Raw genomic sequence first — 27,645 nt, forward strand, 5'->3', positions numbered from 1 at the left:
CCTGTCCAATCCACCTGTAGACAATGAGATGTCGCAGTGTGTGCGCAATTTCCCTACTCTGAAGCCGTTCCTTGAATATTCTGGCCATTTTGTCACGTTCATGGAGGCTCTACGCCTCCCTAGAGACTTGCCATGTGATCACATGCCCGTGTTCAAGGACAAGAATCTAGGTAGGTGTGAGGCTGGATGTAAGTATGATTTCACAAGTAAGACTGACAAGGACGATCATAGAAAGAAGGTACATGGGCATCCAAGGCGCTGAGTCATCTTGAACATATCCTGTAAAATGTAGAACTTGTGATGTTTTGAATTTTCTTCTACGTCGATGAAATTTTTGAAGTTGAGAGTCACTTGTGCGTTTTCCTGCCATTTAATCCCGGAGTGTTTTTTTAATTTATGGAGAAAGAATGACAATCTAAATCCCATTGTGCACATTAAATTCCATTGTATGAAGTTGTGCATGTACCACATATCACACATTTTCATGGAAAAGCCAAGAAACAATCCCATTATGTCAAACTTACATGCTTCTATGCTTCTAAACCAGTTTTCCGCTTGATTGCAGGAAGGTATTTAATACAAAGTACATTTGGAAAGACGGACCTGTCAAAAAGGTTTATGCAAATTAAGGAAACTACATTTAATGGTACATGTATGTTGATAAAGGATATTGCGTGGAACAACAACAGGGGAACACTGTTTCCTTAGGACTTCGTGAATTACCTTGTTGTAATAGCCACCTTGTATTATCAGTAATGGGAAAATAAAAAAAAATAGAACCGATAATTTTCCTTGCTGTAAATATGACCTTATGTTAACGGCGCTCTTCTTTATCTGTATTGGACTGTACATCACGTATGTGTACATGTATCATTGTGGGCAAGGGGAAGTGAACTACGCTTCATATTCATGATTCATGTACGTCTCTCTTCAGACGTGAAAAAGAAGCGAAATAAAAAAATGTATATGAAGTTTTTGCAGTGAAAATGGTATTTCTAATGTTTGGAATTGATCACAAGTTTGTTTGGTGAAAGTTTTTAGTCTAGGAAAAAAGTTAAGCCTGGAAAGTAGTTATGGGGTGAAAATTATATACCATAGCCATATAGAGATTATTTATGTCCTGCAAAACGTTCTTCGGTCTGGGATGTAACATTTTAAGTTTTAAGGAAATTCTGGTGAAACTTTTCTGGAGTCTGGGAAAATAATATGAAAACGGGGATAAATGTGGGACGGGAAAATATTCCAAAACCGGGAATAATTAATGAGTCCAGTTAATAGTGGGCCTTCAACTTTTACAACCAATGATAATTAAGAATTGTAGAGCTTATCTATCAATTGGTTTCTTGTACGTTTTTGCGATTTGTATGATGAGAGTTGAACGTGGAGGATGAGGGTTGATGACCGTAGTTTGATATTATAAAGCGGGAGGGCAGTTTCAAGTCGGTACACAGATGCTAGGTGGCAGGCCTCCTTTGTGAATACAGAGATATTACACAGTAACAGAAGAATTTTTGGAGAGTGGGCCTTCTGTATCAACTGTTACACCAAAAGCCTTCTTGTGTAAAGTGGAGTATCATGACAACTCCACAATTTTGTTTCACCTGGTGGACAAAATTCAAAGGTGCTTTTTTCAACAGAAAGCGAAAGCTTTTAAATAGCGAAAATTGCCAGCATCCGATGAGTGTCTGTGATTCTGTCGGCGCACCGCAGTTGCCTACAAGTACCCGGAATGCAGTCATCCTTGAAAGCGTTATGCAAATCTGTACCCTTTGTTATGCAGGATCACTAAGTAGGTCGGTGGCATTGAGGGTCGGTCAGCCGGGGCGTGCTGACCCTCGGCGCTGTGCGGTGCCGTGGAAAAATTTTTTGACATTGTGCCTTAGCTACAAAGCATTGCATTTGCACAATTGTATTAACACAATATTTGTCCGCTTTGTATGTTCTGTTATTCAGGGTGTGAAGATTGTGGACAAAGCCATCTTGGGGATTGTCCAGTACATGGACCATTATTAAAGGTTCGAGATAAGAGTATTCCCACTAGAGCGCGACTTACTTTACCTCACTATCTCATGCTGAAGGATCTAGAACTGCGTACTGCAAACCAACAAGGTACAGTATTTTGTTGAACTGTAGACTGTGAAGTACAATAGGTTGATGTCGTAAGTGCTTCTTGTATGGTTTCAGTTGGCCAGCTTAACCCTGGCAAGCTCTGTGTGAAGTGGTTCAGATATCTGCATAAGGCAGTTCCACACAAAAGTAGAAATTTGTTCGAGTTACTAACTTAATCATTATTATTTAAAAATTAGAAAATTTTCAAAAATGATAGTATGGTGAAAATAAAAAGTTAATGGTAATACCCAATCTCATCTCTGCCCAAACCAGCTTAAGCAAACACAAACAAATCAATATTATATTTGTAATTCATTAGGCCAAAACAGCTTCTGTTTTTCTAAAAATCATTTCCTTTTTGCTTTTTGGGGGGCTTTTTTGCATTTTGTGAAAAAGGCATTCTTTTTGTCAGATTTTTTTAGGTGTTTCGAACACAGGCCAAAATAGCTTTTGTTTTTCTTCAGATTTTTTTTCTTTTGGCATTTTTGCAATTTTGGTAAAAAGGCATAACTTCTGTTTTTGGCTTTATCACAATTTTGCAAAATAAGCATTCTTTTTCTTCTGTTTTTTGGGACCGTTTTTTCACAATTCTTCGTCTTCTGACCAAAAGCCCATTCAATTTTTTTCTACCCATGACTTTGGTCTTTTAGCAACTTTGGATCCTCATCAAACTTACGTCAATGATCAACCCTTATGCATAGATGGTCCTTGAAGAATGATGTCATTAAGTGATTAATTATTGATTTTAAATATTTCTATCTGCTCATCAACTCTTTATACGTTTTCGAGGCACCATTTTTGTAACTTAGCGATGTTTGATTGCCATCAAAGTTGCACCAATGAAAGACCTTAAAATTAAGATAGCATATAATAATTATGTCAAGAGGACATCATCAAGTGATTTATTATTAAATTTTAAGTATTTAATGCGGTGGACGAGCTCCACCTCAGTTGGATGGTGGACGATCCCCCATTTAAAGCGGACGAGCACTTGGAGAACACGTAAACAATACTTAATGTCTAACTCCAGAACTACAATTTGTTAAATATGAAAACAGTTGGTGTAGTATAATGGCTAGACGGCACCGTAAATAATACTATGGATCAATGGTCAAAGGCTAAACAGGGCACATGGCTAAGAAGCACAAGCTAGCTGACCAATACAGTCTGGCACGTTGTAATAAAGGAAACAGTTACCGCATTGGGCCCTGTAAATCGTACAATTTCTCCAACAGACGATCTGGTGAAGTATTTATACAATGATAAGTACATGTACTTACTAGGGGTTTCTAGCATTGACACTCTCCCATGCAAATTGAAAGAAGCAAAATGCAGGGTACAGTTCTACATTCGAGACCCCCATAGCAAAGAGACTACCTTCACACTGCGTGCACGGGAAGCCCTAACAAGTATCAACTTTATGTTAATTACCTCCGTGACGGATGAGGGTGCCCTTATTCCGGTACGGTTCCCTACATTAAATATTACATTAAGGTTGTAAACTCCATATAAAATTAACTGTGGCCCCCTGCAACATTCGTTTGCAGCAAGTGGCAGAGTAAAATTTGGTCTTCTATTCATCCTGTGTGGGTCAAATCACATGACCTTTCGGGTCGAAACCGGAAGTGGGCTTATCACTTAAAAGTGGTAACATACACTGTACATGTATGTATCAAGTTGTTTTCAATGGTGTTGGTCTGTTAGGTGTAGTATTCTTCAAATCATCTACTGATGATGGCACGTAATTATCAAGTGCCCTCTAGCGGCAGGTTAAAAATTCTGCAAAATCAATTTTGAACAGATGTCTGTGGCAAAGTTTGTTGGAATCGCCTAAAAATTGATGTAGATGATCATCTTTACCCAGTTTAACACGTGTGAAATTTGGGGCCAATGACGTCATCAAACCGGAAGTTATGATAAAATGTTCTTTTATTCTTCTAAATTCAGTAACAAATCAACCATAACAGATTTAAACGTGAATTGTTCATTAGATGAACAAAAGGGACAAATGTTTAAAATCTCTAATCTGTGCTCTTTCCGCATGAAGAATAATGTGTTGTATTGTACATGTCTGATTGGGTTGAAACCTTGCAGGTATCCCAGAAGGGGAATGCTTTACATCCAGACGAGCATTGACCTGACATGATAATGACGTCATTATGTGACAAGTCACGTTACATTAAAGGGGCACTCATCAACGCATTATATCTTGTGAAGAACTTATCCAATTCTCTTCAAACCTTCCAGATATCTTAGAAGGGGAGTGCTTTAGACAAATACTCACTTCAACCACTATATCTCTTGATAATGGCTTCTCGTTTGGGTTCAGTGACCAAGAAATCAGCAAGCTTGTCCTGCTCTTAGCCACCCTGGGTTTGCTTTCAGTTTTATACAGCACCTGGGTGGGATCCTATTGTGGCTTTGCCTTCTCCTCCTGCTGTCGGGCCCCCTCCCCCGAACCTTTAGGCTTGCTTTGCCGTCGGGGTTTTCGGCCTCCAGCTATTTCGGCCAACCTTCTTCTCAGCGGTCTGACTCAGGGAAAAAACGCAAATTATCTGGGGTTTCGTCTCCCTCACATTATTATTCAAATAAACATCTGAAGAAGAAACATCATGCTTTGAAAGTCTCTAGCTGCCCCTTGACCAAAGATATGCTACGCACCCTTTCTGAGTCCATTTCAGAACTTTCTGAGTCCATTTCAGAACTTGGGGGCAATATACGCCTCCTCTGGCTACTACACATCTGGATCCGGGGCCTTATTCTCCCCCCCAACAACGTCAGATGAATGGTTCCTTGATACTCTTCTTCACGGTTATCGTTTCGAGTTCACGAGTGCCCCTCTGTCTAACACAGTATTAGGGCCAACTCAAATCTCCATAAATCAGTCCAAACGCGAGATTGTGAATCTACTGCAGAAATAGGCTATTATTCCAGTTCCGGCAGTCCCTGCCCGTATGGGTTTCTGGTCCACCTTTTTTCTAAGGCAAGGAGTCAAAAATATTTGTAGCGTTTGCCCGTGTATGCCCGCGTTCATGCCGGTATTTATCCCATGCCGGGATAAATAATCCATAGCTGGGGAAACTGGAACTGGGCATTGTATTCTCCATTGTTATTTAAATTTAGTCGTACTGCAGCAAGCAGAACACTAAGGGTTGCAGGAGTATCCGAAGAATGTTGAGAATGGCAAACAAAGCACTGAAGAAACCGGCAATGGAAACAGAATTTTTTTTTAAGTATCTGCACATAATAGAGTGTATTTGTCTTGAATTTGTCACTATTATGTAGGGGGCATGTGGCCAAGTGGTTAGGGTTTGTGGCTTCCAATCATAGGATTGGAGGTTCAAATCCAGCTCCTGGCAGTATGTTGTGGCCCTTGGCAAGCCACTTTACCCCTGCTTGCCTCTCTCCACCAAGGAGTATAAATGGGTACCAGCATTAGCTGGGAAGCAATCTGCAATGGACTGGCATCCCACCTAGGGGTAATAGAAATATTTTCAGTCATTTCATGCCAAGGAAACCAGAGATACACAGCTGCCTGATGAGCCAAATTGGTTCGGACCAGACTTGCTTTTTTTTGGTCGCATTCCTACAGAATGTCAGAACTCAAAGGTGCCTTCTTCAATTGTAACCGCCTACAAAGATCGCAGCGACTGACATTGTGAAGGCTTTTCCGTCAATTTGTTTTTGCAGTACTCTCCATTTATTCCTTGACATTGACATTTACTTTATTAACCTTCCACTGCTTTGGAAATCAAATCTTTTCTGACTCAACATAATAGGAGTGTATAAAACAAAAATATTCGGCTGTTTTTTAATATAATTCTTGTCTTACTTAGGCGCCAATACTTGAAAAAATACCGTGAAGAGAATTATTTGAATTTTCAAGTGGCTCTGGAAGTTCCGATAAAAAATTCTCGAATAAATTCATCCCCGCTCTGGAGAAAAGGAGATTCTCTGAGGAGTGATTGACAGCTCTATTGTTCTGGTATACACAATAAATATAATATCTTGAAGTATTTAGGTCTTGCTGGTAGGTCTTGGCTGGCTGGATAGTTTTGTTGATCGTAATTCTTCAGCTAACACAGTCCCAGAGCTACATATATGCCGTGTCGCCTAGAAACAATATTACCCTGGAGAACCCGGGGTGTTTTTTATAGCATTGAGTGGGTTACCACTGGATTATTAAATGCGTATTCTTGTACACGATACTCTACAATTCGCATGGAGCGACGAGTTATTTTTCTTAGGATATAATTTCTTGGATTCGTTAATAAATTTTGTATTCACTTGCAAAAGTCTTCATTCATGCTGTTTTTGTGTACATGAGCAGGCCTATATTTCTTGATAAAAGCTATTTTCTTCAACTTTTGATGCCCTCCAAAAGTCACATTAAGAAGAAAAGAGGACATAAAAGGTCATTCTTTATTTCATTGTTTTTAATGCATAAACTCAACAGCCTGAAAATCAAATATAGTAAGCACATCAAGGGAATATTTATTGAAGGTTGAATGTTTCTTTATCAACTAAATGAATATTGCTCTGGTGTTGTTCATCAAAAATACGGTTGCTGAATAAAGGGTTATGAAAAGACTTGCTCGAATGTTTGCAAACGTTTAATACCCACAATGAAAATCTTTATCGTAACAGTAAGGGAACATTATCCTCGTAATTAATCTAAGACTGAGGTTTAATCAGGGAAGCTGCCTCTCTGCATTTTCCATTCACACTGTCTCTTACTTGTTTCTTCACAGATTCTACGGAACTCTATGGCAGCTTTGGCCATTATAGCATTAAAGTCTGTTTTTCCTTATGCATTCTTTCTCCAGCCAAGTCTTTCCATTGCAAATGCTCCCTCCGTGAAAATTTGATCTAGCCAGTTCCTCTGTAGGAAACACCTTGCCTACTAGTTTGAGTACAAAGTCCTTTGCATTTGACGATTTTCTGTACACATCGTCTCTGTTGTCACCTTTCATGATAAAATTGTGGTCAGTAGAACCGATGAGAATCTTCCCCTCTTCTAAGTGAACGATATGAGCATTCTTTGGGGTGGCTTCATTCGACAGTTTCTTATGACCCTGAAGTTCATAAACTTTGGACCGTAGGCTCACTACCTCTCAGTCATCTCACTGACCCGCTCCAACAGAATGTTATTCTGTGCCAGGATTTGGTTCAGAATGTTATGGCTTCACCCCCCAACAAGAAATCAAGAAGCAACGAGCTGTCTTTGGGGGCAATAGAAACCAGGCTGGGCTGACTGGTATCGATGATGTCAGGGATCGGGTCTAGCGAGATTACTTGCTTACTACCGTGCGTGGTGACCTGGGCAGGCTGGGACTTCTCGGTCGGGCGTGGTGACTTTAGCGGGCGTGGTGGGCCGTGTGGCGGTTTCCGGGTTGGACCAGGTGGTGGTGAAGTCCAGGTTGGGCATGGTGGGCTGGGTGGTGGTGAAGTCTGGTTAGGGCACAGTGGCCCGTGTGGCGGTGATGTCCGGGTTGGGCTTGGGGGGCCGGGTGGTGACATCGAGGCCGGCCGTGTTGACTCGATCAGACATGATGGTCTGGGTGAGCTGGGCCTTGTTCACACCTGGGTTTGGGGTAGCAACTGGATTGGGCATCGTGATTGGGTCGGGCGTAGCGACCACTTTCTTTGTCAGAAAAGCCAATGGGACATCGTCGTTGTCATTGCTGTCAAGCATTCTCTCTGTGAACGTAAATCGAAACAGACAAAAGTTCACTGTACTGTCAAAGCTATACAGGTTGCGAATCTGTGTCCTTCATATAGCTGGACGCAACAGACATATTTTTCACCCACGCTTGAAAGTACCCAGCGTTATACACTGAATACCAAAATGCAAACACGTCATGTTCGAAATCTCAAACAATACTCTTGGGATAATAGATAGAAGTTTTGAGAGGTGTGTGTGTTTAATTCCAGCAATGCACATTTCCCTAGCAATAAAGGAGGGACAGGTAGTGATATCTACCAGACATTAAGATATTCCTACGTGTAAGTGCTTCATAATACGGTGAAATGTAAGTTAAATAACTGTACTTACTCTTGTTGCCAATGGCCACGATCTGCGCTTTGTGCTGATTTGACTTGTAAGTCACCTTTACTTCCTTGCCAATCTCAAGTGGACCTCAAGCTTTAACCTTACTTCTTGCTACTGCTTCCTCTATGCCAAACCACTTCAAATTCAGCCACTTTATAACTTTATAGCCATGATTGCGAAGAGCAACTTTGGAGAGATGTCTTGACAAGGCAAAACCCACAACAGGAATTACCTTTTCATCAGTAAAGTGATCTGTATGCTGAAGTCAAAGCTTGTTCCGACTTTTGCTGATTGGTTCTGCTTTACCAAAAGGAAACATTGTATGAACTGAAAGTACTCCCCACCCTTTTGTACATTAACTCCTGCCCCAGCATTGTTCAGGTCTGGTTGGACTCCACCTCTCAATTGTTTCCACAACTGAGTAATTTGTGGTTACCAAGTCTTATCTATCACCACCACTCCCTGGCTTTTTTAATTAACAAGTAAATAATGACACAAAAAGATTTTTTTAATTGAAAGTGATGGCCAGGGATCCATGTTTCAATCAGAATGCACATGTAACTTGTAAAGTCTGGATCACGGCATCCATAACAGTATAAACGTAATAAATCCAAGTGTTAAGCACATGCATTCCCTTTATATATGACGTAATGGGTCAGTCAGTTTTGTACAGTGAAGGGGCTTTTGTTTGGTATCTGTAAGGCCAAAATTTAATGAAATTTTTAATTCTGAACGATACACCCCTTTTTCTAAAAACCACAACATGCTTTGTCAGAAAATGTGCTGTTCCATTGGTTCAGGCTGAAGTGAAGCAAATTGACTTTTGGCGTGTTTTTTTTTTGGCTGAAGAAATTATCGAGCACGCCAAAACTTAATATAGAAAAAGAGTGTGATGCATTTCATAAGTATCCCAGAGTCCAAACTAGAAACTGAAAGTCTTTTGCAATTTGGAGCAAGAAAAATGATGTGTTTTTAAGGTTGGCAATGGTGAAATGGTGGTACGTTTATTGAATGTTCATGGATGTTTTGATACGACATTGATAAGAAAACAAGAGGAGGAAAACAATCAAGAGGCAATCATCGTTATAGATTTAGATATGTTGTAAGGAAGTTGCAGTGACATTTGAAGCAAAGCAAGATATGAGCAAGGTTTTTTCTACACAAAGCGTGTGAAAAGGGATCAGGATGAAATGTAAATGAGGCACAGTCTATTTGCTTGTAGCTTGTGGACGCAAAAGTGTCTTGTTTTATTGGTCGAAGCAGAAGTTGCAGGTGAAAAGACCCAAAGGCCGCCCACTATTGAAGGATGTGTATCCCACAATTGTTGATGAAGCATGATCCTTCATTGAAAATATCGGGTTCAAGGCACATAGAAGACCGCAGGAAGAGACCGGGACATGTGGGTCAACATCGAAATAAGTGAAACAACACTTGCTCAAGGCTCCCAAATCTGCAGACTGAAAGACCAAATTTAGGTAAGTGGTAGTATAACCATTATGGTAAAGTATGTAAACAGACCTGAAACACTATAAAGATATACATTTTGTGTAAACCTGAACCTGCAACCTGTTGACGTAAACGCAAAACAAAAATGCAACACATAAGAAAAGACATAGGAATTGAAAATTGGTGGAACAAAAAAGCGCCAACAACCAACAGTAAGTGTCATGAAATTACCAAGAGCCCCAAAAGGATTGAAAATGACAAGATTTTTGCTAATTTTTAAGCTAAGGATGAAACCAAATGAGGAATTAATACAATGTACGTTTATCCCTTTCTGTTAGGTCTACGGACAATAGCCCGTTGGATGGTGTCCCCTAACAAAGCAGCCTCATAATACCAAGGTCTAATCGATGCGCAGGTTCCAGCGAAGGAAAACTCCAACCGAAGAGTCACTGAGAACAGCCACTTTTATTCGGCCAGAGTGCGCTACACTCTTGAGTTGGCATCGAAGTTTAACACCAAGCTCTTGTGTACTCGGCAGACAACAAGAACAAGATAAAAGTTGGGGAGGTAACACTGGCTGTTGACCGACGGATCAAGATTTCTAAATTCTTCCCCATTCAGGATGCGCCAAACTACAGCGACCATGGTTTTCCCACACTTGGTCATCTCATTGTACCATCAGGGCATCTGCGTATGCAGCTATCCACTAAAATGACGAAAGATGACCTTGGCAGAGACCACTCTGTGTGAGTATATTTATAATAGGATTAATAGTATCTAAAGCTTCCAGTTATTTTGATAGATGTTGGCTTAAATTGGTTCACAGTACTGAAATGCAGCAAAGAGTATGGCACCTATAAGATTTTCAAATCAACTCAGTGCAAAGGACATTGTGTAAATGTTAAGATTATGCTCAACAAGCACATGATATGGGAACAAGGATATGTTAGCCTTTCTGTCAGCCTGGGCATTGAGATTCTGACCCCACTTTTCCGATCCAGAACGTGGTAGCTTCTGTTGGCAAACATGATTTTGCAATGAGTTTTATTGATTTATTCTTGTGCTTTCAATTTTTTTATTTCAGGCTGCCAGAGAAGGATCGTACAACAGTCATCCTCAGAAGTCCCTACTCTCCATGCTCAGTGGCCACTCACATGAACGACATCGTTGGAGAACTTGGTCTTGCTGAAGAAGTATCAGCTGGCAAGTCTCTGTTGGTACTTCTCGTTGATGGAGGAGCCGACTTTAACATCAACCACTCTATTAATGAGACGTACTATGCCCGCCTGTTCAGTAACCTGGATGCCCTGGTGGTCACTTCATACTGCCAGGGCAACTCTGCACTTGTTGGATGTGACATTTGCAGGACAGCAAATCAAAACAGTCGTGCAGGAGAGTGGGTCTGCGGAGCAACCTTACAGCCATGAAAGCTACAAGGTAACCCATAAGGCGGTCTCGGGGTCAGCAAATAAACTGAAAGAAGATGAGAGCAGCCATCAAGCACATAGAGATGCATATCGGAATGAGTATTTTCACCCAGTGCATCAAGTCCCCTTGTCTTCACTTTAAGTCACACCCCCCGGTTGCCAAGGAAATGCTTGCATGCATGCAAAGATTTCCCACACCCAAGCCATCCACAGACAACTCTGGACATTTTTAGACTTTCATGGAGGCTGAGAGTTCAGCCCGCATTCCTCCTTGTGAGCGCCTGCCCCTTTATCATCAGGTGTCAGTTTCTTCCTGCAAGTACGTCTTTATGAGTAAAAAGGACAAGGAAGATCATCGAATCAAATATCACCCTAGACATCGTAGTTCTTAGGCTCAAACAACTACATGTATTTAAAGCAGGAGAGTTGGTGTATTTAGTGTTTCCTGGAGAGTTAACTCAAACAGATAGCATTGTAGGATCTTTATTGTCTACTTAATGCAACCGAGAAGAATCGAGAAGAAACACAGCAAATTTAAGGATGATTTTAAAATTAAAAATTCATGTAATTCTTTACCAAATCAATTTATTTTACACATGCATGTATTTCACCACACATGTAACATTCTGCAAGAATCGGAAGGTCAATTTCATCAGTGTATATTTGTTAACAGTGGCGATGCAGGGTCCATTTACTTTTTTAAAATTGTTCCTTGTTATGTACATAAATATATTGACCAGTTCCAGCCGCAAGAGGTCTAATGGAACAAATAAATTAATTGTAATTTTCTCATTTTGTTATTTTATGTCTGGTGTTCTTACCTGTGCAAATCTTACCTAAACAAGTTTTGTCATGATGTATATTAACATTTTAGGTGATTTGTACATGTATACATGTTTCAATATTTCATATGGTTGTAAATAAAAACATTGCAATTAAAAACACGAAGTGCAACTTTGAAGACCCAACTCACCTGCTGACATCATAATTTTTCTGTTTATGCCATGTCAATAAGGCTGAACGTGATTACAATAAATAATTGTAGTAGGTGTGATCCCCATTGGCCATTAAAAAAGAATCCAGTCATATTTAACTAATACAATATAATCTAACAAATAATTAGGCAGATTTATTATTACAATAATTATCTGACTCAGACACCCACACACCAAAGTAATAAGTAATAGAGGCAAAATTGTTATTTTCAAGTGACTGCGCATTTCCCAATAAAAATAATACCATAATAAATCCGCACCATCCCTGCAGAAAAACTCTCCCAGGAGTGATTGTCAGCTCTATTGTCCCGGTAGACACAATGCCAATCATAAAAGTATTTGGGTCTGCGTGACATTATCTTTGAAGGTGCCACCAGTTGTAGGAGGACTTGCCCGACAGCTTTAGCCAATTAATAAATTGATTCTTTGCAAGCAAAGCAGTCGATGGACTTTCAACACTCAAGGAGTTATGTTATGTTGCATAGAAACAGTATTACCAAGGAGAATCCTGGGCCTGCTCAGGTGAGGTTCCTGGCTGCAAGCCAGAGTTTTTTAGAAGTGTGGAGAGTAACTTGGTGGATGTACAGCTGGGGATGAATTAAATAATGCTCTTTTGTATCCTTTTCCTGATGAATCCGTTAAATCCTTTAAAGATGGATAATGTGCAATATAGATATCTCCCAGGCCTGCAATTTGTTTATAACTTCTTCCATAGTACTACTGATCTATCTCTGACGAAAAAGAATTATCCTGCTAAGAAATGCAAATACATGTAAATACTTGTATATATTTCACAACCACCCAACGCACCACTGCAGTGCAGACTGACTACATGCAATTTCCTGTATTGTACAACGCGTTTGCAAAAGTTGCAAAAATCTTTGAGTCAAATTTTTTATTCAAAATTTATATATTTGAAATGCACAGATGTCCTGAATTGATGAAGTGATTGATTATTTCCAACAGCAGAGCGATAGTTGTTTGAAGAATCCCACCCAGGAAATGACGACCACATAGTTGCTCACAATGCAAACAGTCCACAGTTAAGAATGCGAACAGCCAAAACTGGGCAATCAGCTGTTAGATCAGATACTCACTGTTGAGGGGTAGCCCTCCGTGGTAGTTCGACTGGCTTCCTTTGTATACACATAATCCCCCTGGCTCCCTGAACACACGAGTGTTAAAGGAACACGGGCAGAACGGGGGCCGTTCGCACGTGTAGGGACGGGCGGATTAGCAATGATAGTTGCATTCCTGCCATTCGCACACAGGTGAACGCTTAAAATATGACGCCCCGCCTAACTCCAAACAAGGATGTGAGGAAATGGAGACCAATTTTCAATCTAAGGCCACTCAACCAATTCATCCCAAGCTGTTCTGGATGGAGACACTTCGCACACTTCTTTGTTCAATTTCCATTCCGGCCTGGGCATCCTCCATAGACCTCAAGGATGCTTATCTTCACGTACCCATTCATCCCAACGATCGCCGATCCCTGGGCTTTTCATATCTAACTCAAACCTACGAGTTTTGCACTCTCCCGTTCAGTCTTTCCACCGCACCGGAAGTGTTCACCAGAGTGGTCCAAACAGTGGGGCTTATCTTCGTCGCTCTATCTTTCTATCTTTATCTTTCAGTACCTGGACGACTGATTAATCCTGGATGGATCAAGAGTCAAGGCTATTTCAGCCATTGCAATGGTTTGCGCCATTACAAACTGTCTTCGGGTTCCAAATCAACCTCGACTAGTCAAGGACAACTCTGTCACAAATGGCCACATTGCTCAGGGCTATTCTCGATCTCCACCGCGGCATGGTTTTTCCTACGGATGCTCGCATGGACAATCTGATAATGTGTGTTGCCCTATTTCAAGTTGGTCGAGAAATAAATGCTGGGCTTGGCTTCGACTGCTGGGTCTCATGGCCAGTCTTGTCGACCTTGTCCCTTGGTGCTGACTCTGCATGAGACCTTTCCACCTCGAGCTCCTGTCTCACTTCAGACCACACAGAGATTCACTGGACCTCCTCGTTTCATGCCAGTCATTCTAAGTCACCACCTGACGTGGTGGTCCTCCAAGGCCAATCTGACCACCGGCCTTCCCTTTGCCCCTCTGGGTCACAACGTGGTGCTGACTAAAGACGCTTCGACCTATGGATTGGAAGCCAGCCTGCCGCTGTATGAGATCCCCAGCCAATGGGAACCAGCCATGCAGGACTCCCACATAAATGTACTCGAGCTGCAAGCAATCTTCAGTGATCTTTGTCATTTCCAGCCACTCCTGACAAACAAGACAGTTCTAGTTCAGTCAGACAATGCTACAGCTGTCGCCTACATCAATCACCTTGCTTGCCTACCCTTTGCCTATTGGCCTGGGATCTACTCCAGTGGTCCAGTTGTCATTCCGTCCTGGTACATGTACTTGCCGAGCGCATTCCTGGGTTACAGAATGATCTGACTGATGCTCTTTCCTGGGGCAAGGTTTGCCCGATAGACTGGACTCTTCAACCAGAGGTGATCTGTGCCCTCTTCCAAGCAACCGACAGGCTGCACATAGATCTTTTTGCCTCCCATCTGAACACCCAACTCCCAACATTTTGCACTTAATTTCCGCATCCTCAAGCCTGGGCGACCAATGCTCTGCGCATCTCTTGGGAGGTCTCCTAGCTTATGCTTTTCCCCCCATTTTGCTGATCACAAGGGTCTTATCAAAGATAGAGAAAGAACATTGCCGAATTCTTCTCATTACTCCACATTGGTCGAGGCAACCTTGGTTTCCCTGCGCCATGAGGCTGTTGGTCCACATTCCCCTGTTGCTGCCCCAGGACCACGACCTGCTTTTCCAACCCAAGTCTCGCCATCTCCATCTTGATCCTCTTCACCTGCACCTAATGTGTTGGATATTGTCCAACGATCATTCCAGCAGGCAGGGCTTTCACAAGACGCTTCCACCCTGGCTGCCAGACGTAGACGGCTGCCAACGAGAAAGATCTATGACAGCTGCATTTGACATTTCAACTCCTGATGTAAATAGCATTCTGGGAATCCCACCAAAGCAACACTTTCCCTTTTAACAGAGTTCTTCTTGTACATGTATCCCTTCCGGTCTGGCCTCCTCGTCTCAACAATCATGAACTACCATTCGGCTTTGGCAGCTATCCATGGTGGGTCTCCCGATGGATGCTCTATCTCTAGCAACTCTGCGATTCATCTTCTTCTTTGAGGCATGTTTATTGAAAGTCCCCAACCCGACGACTTGTTTCTTCATGTAATCTAGGGGGATGTCCTTTGACTTGTGGCTAGCTCCCCTTTCTGCTTCTGACAAACTCTGGTGTCCTGTCCGGACATTCAAATGGTACCTCCATCGAACTAAGGACATTCAAGGGCAAGTAACTCAATTACTCATTACATCTACTAAGCCTCAATTTCCAGCCTTCAGAGACACTATTGCCAGGTGGGTGGTTTCAGCTATTAAGTTTGCTAATTCAGACTGACCCACTACTCCTGATGATCAATGCCGATGCCACATACGTGCTCATGATATTCGGGCCATCTCTTCCTCTAGGCATTCCAATTTCAGACATTTGTAAAGCCGCTTGTTGGAAATCCCCCCGCAACATTTACTTCTTGTTGTCTCAGTGATGTTTGCAAGGGGATCATTCTCATGGACTGGCCATGCTTAAGACAGGATCTCAGTAGCTCCAGTTACGGCTGTCCCTCCCCCTGCAAGTGGGTGCATTCAAGACAGTTCCATGGTGAGTTGTTCTTTGTGCTCACCTCTTGCAATCTTTTCACTCATCTTTTGTTCTTGTTCTTGCAGGCTGTATGTGATTCCTCCTGGGGTTCAGGGTTGTCAGTGTGCTGTTGCCTTCCTCTGGTTCAGTGTTACTCTGCATGTGTTTTATAATCTGTGTAGGTTGCAGGCAGTAGACTCTCCCCAAACCAAGAGCGGGACGAGTCTACTACTGCATACCTACCAGATTTACCAATCTCTCTCTCTCTTGTATCCTCACGGCCTTGGCACCCTTTGCACTTGAAAAAGGGGAAGAATATGGCGGCCGCCTTTGTAGGAGTCGAGTGTGTGAGGGCACACTGCTGGTGATTAAAAATTTAGCAAATGGAAATAATGGAATAGGAAATAATGCATATGTATTGGTAATCTGGTAGGTATGCAGTAGTAGACTACACCCGCAAAATCTGGGCTCTTTTTACAAGACTGCAGGCCTGACTGAGATATTCAGACGTCAATAGATTTTGTCTGTCAGGCTAGAGTGGACACCAGACATGCCTTCACGTGTTTGTAAGTGTACAGTAAATGAAGATAGGAATTTTTAAAGAATTTTGAAAACAGAAAAAAAACAGAACATCAGGCTTTTCCACATTTTTAAGTTTGAGAAAAATGCAGTCGGCATACGTGCATGCTTGCTAGTGGAGAGGTAATTGAAATAAAAACGATGAGTTATGTGGAAAAATATGAGTAGGAAAATGCACATGATGATATCATCATGGTGTCCTTATCAGTTTCACCTATGATACATCCCAGTCTACCTACATACTAGAATTAATGGAATGGGATCTACTCCTTTTATACAACCCTAAAATGTTCACCTTGAAGATGACACTTTTAATATGACGCCTGTGAAATGATGCCACATACTTGCACATGTACAGTATGCCCATAACCAGGATGTGACCTTTAATTTATACCAACAGACCTCATTGTTCCTACATTGGTGTCAAAATTCTTTTGTTGTAAGACATTTCAAAGTATACGTCTTTCAGATGGTGTCTCTCAACCCCTAGTAACCCTATCTTAATATTTCTTGAATTCTTGAACACATCCTCGGCTATATGCATACAGAAATTAAATCACATCAGGCTCAAAATCTCTAGGTGTATGGCATGAAGTTGTATCCCTTGAAGATGATGTTATGTGACATCTTAATGTAACCTTACTAACTACATGAAATACGTCCCTGTCCACGAAAATGTAAAATACAAATCGAATAGGACTTAAACAACCTGCAGCTATTCAGTGTCAAAAGTATCATCAGCAAGATTACTCCTCTTGATCTTTGATGATGATAAAGTCATCATGATTTGACTTCACAATCATCTGGAGCAAAAGTTCTGTCATCTTAGGAATTTCATGGTGATGGTTTCCCGTTTAAACAATCTTTTTTGCTCAGAATATGCTCTGAAAAAATGGTGAAATGTGACAGATTTATCATCGGTACATCAACCCAAATTTCATACAACACAACACTCGTTAGGTCCATTTGAAGATTTTTTGTTCTGTAGATACTGGCCTGCAAAGGATTTAACTTTGCAGGCAAGTTACATTACCTCAGATGAAGTCTCATCTCATCAGTGTTCTCGGAGAATTTTTAAAAAATTATTCCTTCAGGAGATTTGTCAAAGACATAGCTAAAATAAAAACAGTTGCCTTTAGAAAACTAATTACTCTCTTTCCCTAAGACCTGGATATGGCACTAAGTGCCAGGCTGATTGAGGGAGTATATTATGGCCCATGAATTGGGCTAATGGCTCTCATATACCCGTATAACAGGAGAGTGAAAAACATGGCATACCATACATCTCCCTGTTCTTTATTGGTAAGCTTATGGATGTGACTGTTGACACTCTGCATTTCTAGTAATCACTCCCGTTTACAGTTCATTCCTCAACAAGTTCTCTTGATAAGAAAGCAAGGTGCAGTGGAAGAACATCCCGATTTATACACATGCAGCAATTCCATACACTGCAGAACAGAGGGCAAAAATTTAGGAGGCAACATACCTCGTCACTCATCTGACACACACACACACACCCAAGTGTGTATTTGCCTGCAACCTGGGACCCCCTATTGTTCCTCTTTTGTTTGTACTTTAACTTTTTTAGAAGACCACCCATATGTTTTGTACACAGTTGTCAATCGGGGACCCTCTGTCAATCGGGGACCTTATTGTCCTCTATTGTTCAGGGTCCCCAATTGAATGCAGAAACAAACTCACATACACGGCCATGGCGCAATTCAAGTAAAACTTTATTTTTTGGCATCACACATATTATCTTTCAATTTCTGTATGTAAACTCAGCTTAATGCACATAATTAGTTTCAGTCACTTCATTTATAATAACAGAATAGGAACATTTAGTCTTTTGGTTATTTGTGTAAAGAAGACACAAGATCTTTGACATAAACATGATAAATTTGCATATAAAAAAAGTGAACTGGGATATTAAAGGAAAACATGGCTGCTAGTTTTGTTTAAAGAGAGTGCTCCATTTTGATCGAGCTCTTCCTATAGGCCTATATGAATAGAAATTTGTGCACAAGAGGTAGTCCCTTCTGAGCCTGAAATAAAAAGTAAAGTGCAAATTCATATGATGGAGCTTTCAGTCAACAAATATGACACTGTACTTTTTTGATTACCAACATTTTGGAAACTAAATTTGGCCACAGGGAATATATAAAAAACCTTTCTGAGAATTTTCGATGAGGTACATGTATTTTAAACATTCCTGAAATTCAAAAGTCGATGCTTGAGATCGTTTTCACTCTCAAGTTGAACAAAACAAGACTAAGTTGAATTAAAGCTTTTAAAAATGGAATATGTTTGCCCTTCACATAGCCTCAGAAGGTGTAAACATCTTCAGGTCATTTATTAAAAACAGCTGTATTTGTCAAGCAGAAAAGATGCTTATAGTCATGGTAGCTTTTGTTAGGGATCTCTTTTTATTTAATTCTTGCAGTGACGCTCATGAAAAACACAACCTAAATTGGCTTCTCTTAATCCCAATTTAGCATTTCAAAGTTCAATATTTCTTACAGCTATGTGTATTTTTCCAACAAAGTGTAAACAGTATGAACATGCATACCAATAGCAAAATGAAACATGGACCACTGCACTTTCCACTTTTTCAGCCTGTGACGTTCGTGACCAGCCTCTTTCAAGTGGGATCATCTCTGCTGGGGTGAAATGTAATCAAGAGGGAGGGAGGTCCATCGTTTAAAGGTGGTGTACACCATTGGTTTTTTTTTTGTCATAATTTCACCAGATTGTGTTGATCTGAGCAACCACCGCTAGTCATTAGAATTCACTGCCGTGACAGACTAGTGCAGGAAAGCTTGCCGTTGTGGTCTCAGCCTACTGGCAATACCTTAAACAAGGAATATAGTAATATAGAACTGGATTTAAAATGGCAAGTAATGTTAGCCTTTTGAGCAAGCACACGTACATGTACTCATTTTTGACATACTTTTTATCATTAAATTTACACAGACGCGCTCCTTTTAGGTGTGAGGTCAACATACAGACGGTTTAGAAACAGTTCAACGGTTTGTGTTAATCCCCTTCGTTCCTTTCATCTTTTGGTTTAGGACAGTTCAACAGTTTGAAAAGAACCGTCTGCCCTGGACTGTCTAGCTGCAAGGGCAACCTTGACAATAATGGAGTTTGTGGCTTACACAACCCTAGTTGTGAACAATAGATCCTATTCAAGGAGAAATTCATTGGGACCCAGTCAGCCCTCCTTGGCTAGCCGTAAGGATTAGTGGTTAACGCTTGTGATAGAGATGCAAAATCAACTGCATTCTAGGCTTCAGACATTGCTTTAGCCTCAGAAACATTTCAGCGGGTAATCCATGACAAAAAGACATCGCCACAAGATCAGTGTTCGTCTTTAAGCATTTTTTAGACTGGAAATAAATAAGTTTATATGTAAGTGACAGGAAATGTGAAACACGGTTGCCTCATTTTATCGCCTGATGTATCATCTCTGAATGGAAATATCCACATTGACAAAATATGAATTTATTTTGAACTTCAGTCAGGTGTACCAATATTCTTTGAAGGTAATAAAAAAGTCAAACTCCGCATCAAATAGTGCTCCAAGAAGATGCCAAGGTTCGGTTCAGTTCAGACACAGTTCGGACATTTTTTGCTAAACTTCAGTTCGGTTGCAGTTCAGACATGTACACACATGTACAGTACAATGCACTCTGAGATATCGAAAAGCTTGCTAAGAGCATGCCGCATAGCCCTATATAGTATTTCTGTGTACAGTGTTTATACTTATGTTGATATAAATGAATCTGCTATCTCTCCCTATCCACAAGCAACTTTGATTTGAATATGTATTTTCTAGACTGTTTCCCCAGAGTTGGTTTACGAGTACATTCCATATAGAGTTTTCACCGGAGGTGTGACAGTTTCTGACCACGTTTTGTCGACCAGAAGCGATTGTGTTCGGACCATGCTTGACTCAACAAAACGATTGTAAGATGCATGTACGTGCAAATAGAAAAAACAGCATGCTCAATTAGGACTTTCCTCCTTCAGTTCAGAATACAAGATCAAATTAGATTTCGAGCGAATTGTATTTTGGTTATTTTTGCGAAATAGATTCAATTAAGAAAATATGGCTTTCGTTGCATATCTGAGGAGGAACCTTTCCAAGGATGGCGCCCACATGACCGAAGGGGCAAATTTTCCATCAGCATCTTTTGGAGGGATAACAGCATTTTGTTATTTGAGATCTGGCAAAATTCCATTCCATTTTTGTCATTGAGAGAGACTCTGCTAGGATCGAAACGTCTGGCCCTCCATATTTTGAAAATTCCATTACAATGTATTCCCACCAAGATCAAACCCTTTATGATCAAATGAAAGGCAAGTTGGCCCACTATGTGAACAGAAATTTTCTTGCACGCTGCACTGAAGCGCTGCATGCACCAAACCGCATGGCAAAAATTTCATCCGGAGATGCCTTCGATCAGGCACGAGTCCGACTGTGATCAGTATACAATCAAAATTCATTTTGCACAGCCATTTATGAGATCATTGGCCTAATATGGAACGTCATATGGACACGTTGCATGTTCTCGGTTGATTTTTGAGTGATTCTCACCACATGCTTTTCACAATCATCTCATGATGCAGGCATTGTAAGTTTCAGTATGTTCACGCATGTGTGGAGCACGCCGTATAACTCATTATCCATGTTTCGTTGCGTTTGTTTTTTATTAAGTTTTCTTGTACATGTATGTATTCCCGTGTGCCATCAACAAAATGCCATATTAAAGCCGAACATTCAAACCGAACAGTTTGGTTCGGTTCAAAAGTGCCTTATTTGATGATTTTTGGTTCGGTTCGGTGGTTCGCCTGCAGCCTTGGATTAAATTGTGTGTGTTTATTGTTTAATTTACTGCGCATTAAAATTTAATAGGTAAAGTCAAACACCAGAAATTAAAATAAAACCCAACATGCTAGTTGTCCAACATTTTGTGCAGCCACAAAGTATAAAAAGAGAACAAAAGAACCATACAAGACAAAATGCATGTACTATTGACTTCAAGAAAAAGCATGTTTCCTTAAATCATGCAGGTGCCACTGCAAAGTGGAAAGCGCGTAGTTTGCATTTGTGTCTTCCTCAATCCTACTCATGAACACCTGCGAGAGCATAGTCCCAGCTTGAGCACACGGGCAAAAGGTTTTATCTATAAAACGGGCGAGGTTTTATCTATAACTACACATTACTGAACAGAGCACTACATCATGTACATGTACAACTCAGGTGAATACTATTTTGAGTTGGTATAATTGATATTGCTGGTATACAGTTTGGTGTGTATTTGACTCAAGATACCAAGAGAAAAAAATACCAAGATTACAGGGTGTTACCTGAAAAGACTTGCCTGGAAACCGACAGCGCAGATATTTTACAACTACTCAGTACACATGTTTTATCAGGAAATTAAAACAGTCTGCTGATCTAAATCCTGCTGCGGAGCTGCAGAGTAAAAGGCTATTGTAATGACTCATCCACCTGACCGCACGGGCCCATCATGCAGTAATGTGATAAACTGTCCATTGTTTACTGGAAGCTGCAGAGTGCACTCGACCACGAACGGTTAGGCCTGCCTTGCTGAAACATTCGTCAATTCGATATTGACTGTTGGTGGGGCTTAGCATTTACAAAGCGTCGGATTCTTTCAAAAGTGTTTGTATTTTGACCTCACGTCTTACTGACATGTTCCTTTTATTTGCCAAAGTGATTTTGATACTTGCTATTAAACGACTGTAGGTCTTTTGTCTGCTTTCAAATTAGAGCTGACATCATGCCACACACTAAGCAAAATTCCACTGGCACGACAAAAACCGTGCCCTAGCTATGCATGAGTGCAGCACTTGTAGCCAGCCAGGCCAAACAGAACTATGTGCACTGGGCAGTTAGTTAAGGACAAAAGTCACTGTGCACTATCTCTGCACTGTCTACCTACCCAAAGAATTTCATGTTGGTTGGACTTTGTCTATTATGTACAATAAAATTATTTTTGTAATTGTATCTTTGATGACGTCACCATAATGCCCACTCATTTTCCGAATAACTCAAACATCCACTTGGCCTACCCAAGGATTGTTCGGTTGGTAATAGTTTCTTGATGCAATAAGTTCCGAAGCAACCATTTTCAGGAGTTAAATTAATGGAGGAAGGATGAAGCTATGATACTAGACCTCCTCAATTTTGCTAGCGGCAATTCAACAACTGCATGTATTCATGTCAGTTTTTTCATAGTACCATTTAACATTTAAGTATTTCTGGAAGGTAGAGCCTTAGAGCAATTGTGTCTTATTATGTGCTTGCAAAATACATTAAAATACTTATAACTGAAACAAAAAATTAATGTTAGATTTTTTTCGTAGCCTATTTTCTTCTCTCTAAATGCAGAGTGAAAACACTCTCAATACGCGCGAATAACTCCAAGAAAGTGAAGCACCCACTCTTTCAAGGAGTCATATACAACTCGAAAAAGAGTTATCCACAACACAGCTCGTCATTTTGAGCGATATTTGCTCTTTTGGGTAGTTTTTCTCTCTTATAAAGGTTATAAAGGAACTCACGCCGTAAAAGAGTGCAATATTCACCTTTTAATTTATATGTTCGTTTTCAGGCTCCTTTTCATTCTGATCAGGTGATATTTAACCACTTCCTGCCGGGGACTCTGGAATCGGACAAAGGAAACAGGGCCCTGTAACAAAAGACCTTACTCCGAACAAAAGACCAGGCTGCTGGGCATTACCAACATTTTTCACTCTCAAAAGTGGTGATAATCCAGCCTTGTTTTGAAACCGTATACCAGGGTTTGGGGTGTTGAGAGCGAGCGGATTGGCACCGGGGACAAAAGCGCTCCACCACCACAGCGATGAGCCACACAGCACCGCTGCATGCTAATCTGGCCCCTATTGAAAAGAGGTCAGCAGCGCACTGAGCCAGGTTTGTGAACAAAAGACTAATATACAACACCACACAATCTGGGCTCTGTTTACAAGGCTGCAGGCCTGGCTGAAATACTTGGGCGTCAATGAAGGTCACCTGTCAACTTAGAGTAGATTACTTTGTGTGGCTATAAACGACCGTTAAATGAAATGATGAATTTTTGAAGGATTTTGAAAACGGAACAAATGATAGTCATGCAGGCCCAGCATCATCAACATTCAAAAATGCCCCGGCATGAAGTGGTTAAGAAAAATGTGTAACAACATGGCAAGATTTTTACAGATAAAGGCGTACACCGCATTAAGTAATTTTGCATTCATTCAACATCGAGTTTCACAAGAATTTCTCGCCAGTAATCCATGGCAACCTGGTGATGCCTGTTGGTCACTTTCTTCGGTGGCAGTATCCAAGTAACGACATCGTCATACTTGTCTTCCCATAGTGGCCAGAAAAATGTATTTTTCCCCACTCTTGCCATGGAATTCACTTCTACCGAGTCGGCATCTATATCATCAATAATGCCCGGATATGGCTCTTTCTCATATACCACCACACAGAATTCACCAATCTTGGCATTCTCAAATGTCACAGGCTTCAGAACACCATTTTGTTGGTTAACTGTCCTTTCTTTGGATGTCTTTTTCTGGTCTGTCCCTGCCCCTGCTGTGACTATCCCTTCCTGGGTCATACCTTTCAGGGCTGCCCTGTCTTGTCCTGTCCTCTTCTCGATTGTCCTCTTCTTGGTTACCCTATCCTCAGCTGCCTGTTCCTTTGTTCGTCTTAACTTCGCTTGGGATGTTTTGAAGCAGGTTATGCCATTGCAGAAGCAACTCAGCTCCTGATGCTTAACAACCTCAGGATCATTGGTCAACAGCATCTCTGGATAACACAAAGAAAATGAAAACGTAATCACTTACATTAACATGCATAATCCAGATGTGATTATTAGTCATGATAAAAGATCATTATCACCTAAAGAAGGTCATCAGAGGATTTTTGTTTTTGTGTGCAAACTCTAGAAAATTGTAATCAGGCATTTCGTATTACCCACTTTCATATCCTTCTGAATGTACTTATCAAAAAACATGGAGTCTCTCTGCTGAAATTGATTTTTTGTTTTTTTTAAGTGCTTCTTGAGGGCTGATGAGTCACTTCTGAGGAAAATTAGTGAACTTCTTATGGGAGACTCTTTCTGATGTCAGGAATAATAGAGATGGGGAAAAATAATCAATTTATAGAACGTTTGAGAGATTTGTTCAATCACTGCCACTTACACCATCAGGCATGTTATTAATACATGTACATTAAAAACAACATTTACAATTTTAATACGATTTTGCCAATGCCCAAGGGCGTGAGGGTTGTTAAAAATAAAAATCACCTGATGTATTTTCATAGTTCTGTTCACGCTGATTAGGTCTTTCGGTATTTTGTTGTCAAATTTGTCGATTTCCTCCTCTGCCACCCAAATCAAATGTTGTGTTGTCACTGACCTCAGGGACTGGTACAGTTTGTGTGCATTTGGGATGTCTTTGTCCTGTGTCACAAGCGAGTCGGCAGTTCTCTTTAAAACACCCCCAATGCCACCAGGAGCCCCCTTCCCTTGCCCTGTTTCCATAAAGTTCCATGTCACTGTATCAAAACCTTTACTCTTTGGGACAGTTGATCCAAGCCAAAAGTTCTTTTTGTTTCTGTACTGTGTAGTGGGCCCATCCGAAATGAAGTGTACTGTTGTTATGGCTGGGTTTCACTCCTTGATTTCCTGCAAAATTGGGCCAAGTTGCCCCCAAATCCCAGAGGGATTGTGCCATGTGCAGTCAGATATTGTACAGTATCCATCTGAAGTATCATACACTCCTGTGTGCAAAGATGCCTGCTGGTGTGATGCACCGAAGTGAACACTTTGTATCTCTTCAGTGTACTTGCAGTTATAATGTTCAGAGAAGTCTATGTGCACAACAACAGAATTTTCTCCCACGGTTTGCCCTTAATTTTCCCAGCTCTGCGTACTGATGCAAAATGTTGAAGTAATGGGTAGTGTAGCAGTGCTTCAGCTCTGCTTCGTATTTTTCACACAGTGAGAAAAGTGCTCTTGAATTTGTTTCAGTTACAGTTGTTGATTTTCCATCACCATATACATTCCTTGGTTACCCACTGCATGTATTCGACCTGCTTGTCTTGTTTAGGCAGCTGGAAATGTACTTGTTTCCCCTGGCATGCTTCACACTCTCCATGCATACATGCCTTGCTGCAGATGTCGCAAACAGCTGATTTCATTGATTCTTCAACAGTAGTCATTACTCTATTGGTAGCCAGAATTTGATTCATTAGCTCAATGTTGCTGCATGTCTTACACCTGCAAGAGTCAAGATCACTGATTGATGGTTTCACTATTCACCAAGGTCCTAAGTGTACAGAAGGTAGAGTAAGTGTACTGACAGTGTTGGATTTTCATACAGGAACTTAGCATGAAGCACTTTAAAGTTGTCATTCAACAGTCGTTTCTGTTTCTTTACCTTTTTGTTGTGATTGTGTCTATTTTGCCTGGCATTTGTCGCCCGTTGTCATCGCGTTCAAAGAAGTCATTGAGTAACTTTTTTGTTTTGTTTACCCTGTCACTTCTCTCGACCCTTTCATATTTTAGATTTTTGCCCTTATCTTTACGGATGAGGCGATGAGCATTTGCTCCAAGTGTCAACGACAAGCGTTTCACCATCCTGTATTTTTTACTATGTTACTCGCAGCAATTCATCCAATCTTTTGCTTATCTCACTGTGCCTTGTTGTGCCGATACTTGTTACGCAATTCATCAAGTAGAACATGGTGAAAGACAAGTTTTTTGGTTACTTCTCTGTTCACTATACACTGTCGTAGTAGCATCCTTGTTTTTGATCGTGTTGATTCCCTTCGTTTCAAGCAACTGTTCATTTACCCTGTGGTACCTCTTCTTCCACTGCTGAACCAGTCTCTCTTGTTGCTTTAATTTCCTGGTTAGGACTCTATTTTGTCTGTAGGCTTTTGCTCTATCCGTCTTGACCTTCTTGTGACCTCTGTTGGTCCTCAGATCAACTGACTGTTGCAGAGTTGAGCGTGATGAATTTGAAGCACTTTCGCTTACTGGCGATATCAGAGGACTGTCTGGAAGCTGGTCGTAGAATGTTTCTTAGCATGATGATATTTCCTTGTACTCATGCACCAACTTCTTGTTTTATTCTGTTGTCGCTCACTTCTCTGTGAAATAGGAATATAGTTCACCTTCTTTCAAATCCTCTCTTTTTCCATGTATTGAGCTTTCCGTGTTTGGTTGTTTTTAATGCAATCACGGTGTCTTCTGGCACGTTCTGCTCCTGTAAGAGCCATTCTGTGATAAGGAAATTAAAAGTTTACTTAACGTTATAAGTTCAAGGAAGAAACTGTAAGTTGCAAAAGCCTGGTTTCAGTAAATCCCAAATTTATACAAAAAAGGTTCAACTGAGGCCTAATTATGCCTAGTGTACGAAACAGTGTAGGCCTTTGCAATGCCTAGAACCTGGGTCCCATTTATGGGGCTATTTCCAGACCAGTCTCATTGTGACTGTGAACTCCATATTATATGGACCTAAGACTGAAGACAGGAATAAATAATGTTAGGCGCAACATCAAAAACACTTTTCCCCCCCAAAAAAGAGGTCAGCAATTTTGTGCAAAAGTAGGCCTAAATTAAGACTTAACATGCTTAACCATGTTAACATGTCAAACAAAATAATGCCCAAGCCCTCCAAAATGGATTAAGTCATATCCGTTACAAAGCCTGTCATCTCTGTCACAAACGAGACAGTGTGTAATGTGACAGAACTGAGCATGTCGGACATGACGGTCTTAACCTTTGGCCTAGCAGAACTTGGCGGTTCTTGCCATGATTGTTGGAAAGTTTGGGAAGCTGGCAAAGGTCACAGATATTTTTGCAATAATCTTTACAAAAAACAAATAACTGTATGTACTTTACGATTTGTATAGCATTCGGATATGACACTGAATAAAGGTACTCACCTTCAATCGAGGTAAACTCCAGGTTTTGAATAGGTTTAATGATGGATAAGCTGAAGAAAGCACGAGCTCCAAACAAGTGCATATCGAGCGGGTGCATAGAAACTGAGACAGCGCTTCAGATTGCTCTTTATCAACTAGTGAGGGCGTTATTTATTTTCGTGACGGTATGTGACTCAGATCCGCGGGACAAACATTTTCTGACCCCCCAAAAATTTAAACCATAATAAATTTATCCTGGCATATTTGAAGCACTGAATGGATTTAAGTGACAGATAAATGTCGGTTGAGAGTGTTGTCGAGAAAGAGA

General features: G+C 40.8%; 1 protein-coding gene and 1 pseudogene across 5 annotated transcripts in view; one reads left to right on the forward strand and one right to left on the reverse strand.

Annotated features, from left to right (window-relative positions):
* The first annotated feature begins 1,968 nt into the window (after nucleotides 1–1,968).
* Nucleotides 1,969–27,645, forward strand: part of LOC110988519 (uncharacterized) — a 98,371-nt gene continuing 72,694 nt past the window's right edge. The window contains exons 1-4 of one of the 5 annotated variants that reach the window (XM_087148799.1): nucleotides 1,980–2,109; nucleotides 9,425–9,636; nucleotides 9,946–10,353; nucleotides 10,692–12,848. In XM_087148799.1, coding sequence (XP_087004925.1) covers nucleotides 10,301–10,353; nucleotides 10,692–11,034 — 396 coding nt within the window. In that variant the 5' untranslated portion in view covers nucleotides 1,980–2,109; nucleotides 9,425–9,636; nucleotides 9,946–10,300 and the 3' untranslated portion in view covers nucleotides 11,035–12,848. Of the gene's footprint in view, nucleotides 2,110–9,424; nucleotides 9,637–9,945; nucleotides 10,354–10,691; nucleotides 12,849–18,954; nucleotides 19,046–19,086; nucleotides 20,320–27,645 lie in introns of those variants that run through there. The other 4 variants (XM_087148796.1, XM_087148795.1, XM_087148798.1 and 1 more) reach the window with 4 other exon arrangements.
* Nucleotides 24,255–27,420, reverse strand: LOC147796159 (uncharacterized; annotated as a pseudogene).

This window comes from Acanthaster planci, linkage group LG18 (assembly GCF_054643075.1).
Source record: "Acanthaster planci isolate LZ-2023a linkage group LG18, COTS_SCS, whole genome shotgun sequence".
Lineage (NCBI taxonomy): Eukaryota > Metazoa > Echinodermata > Asteroidea > Valvatida > Acanthasteridae > Acanthaster > Acanthaster planci.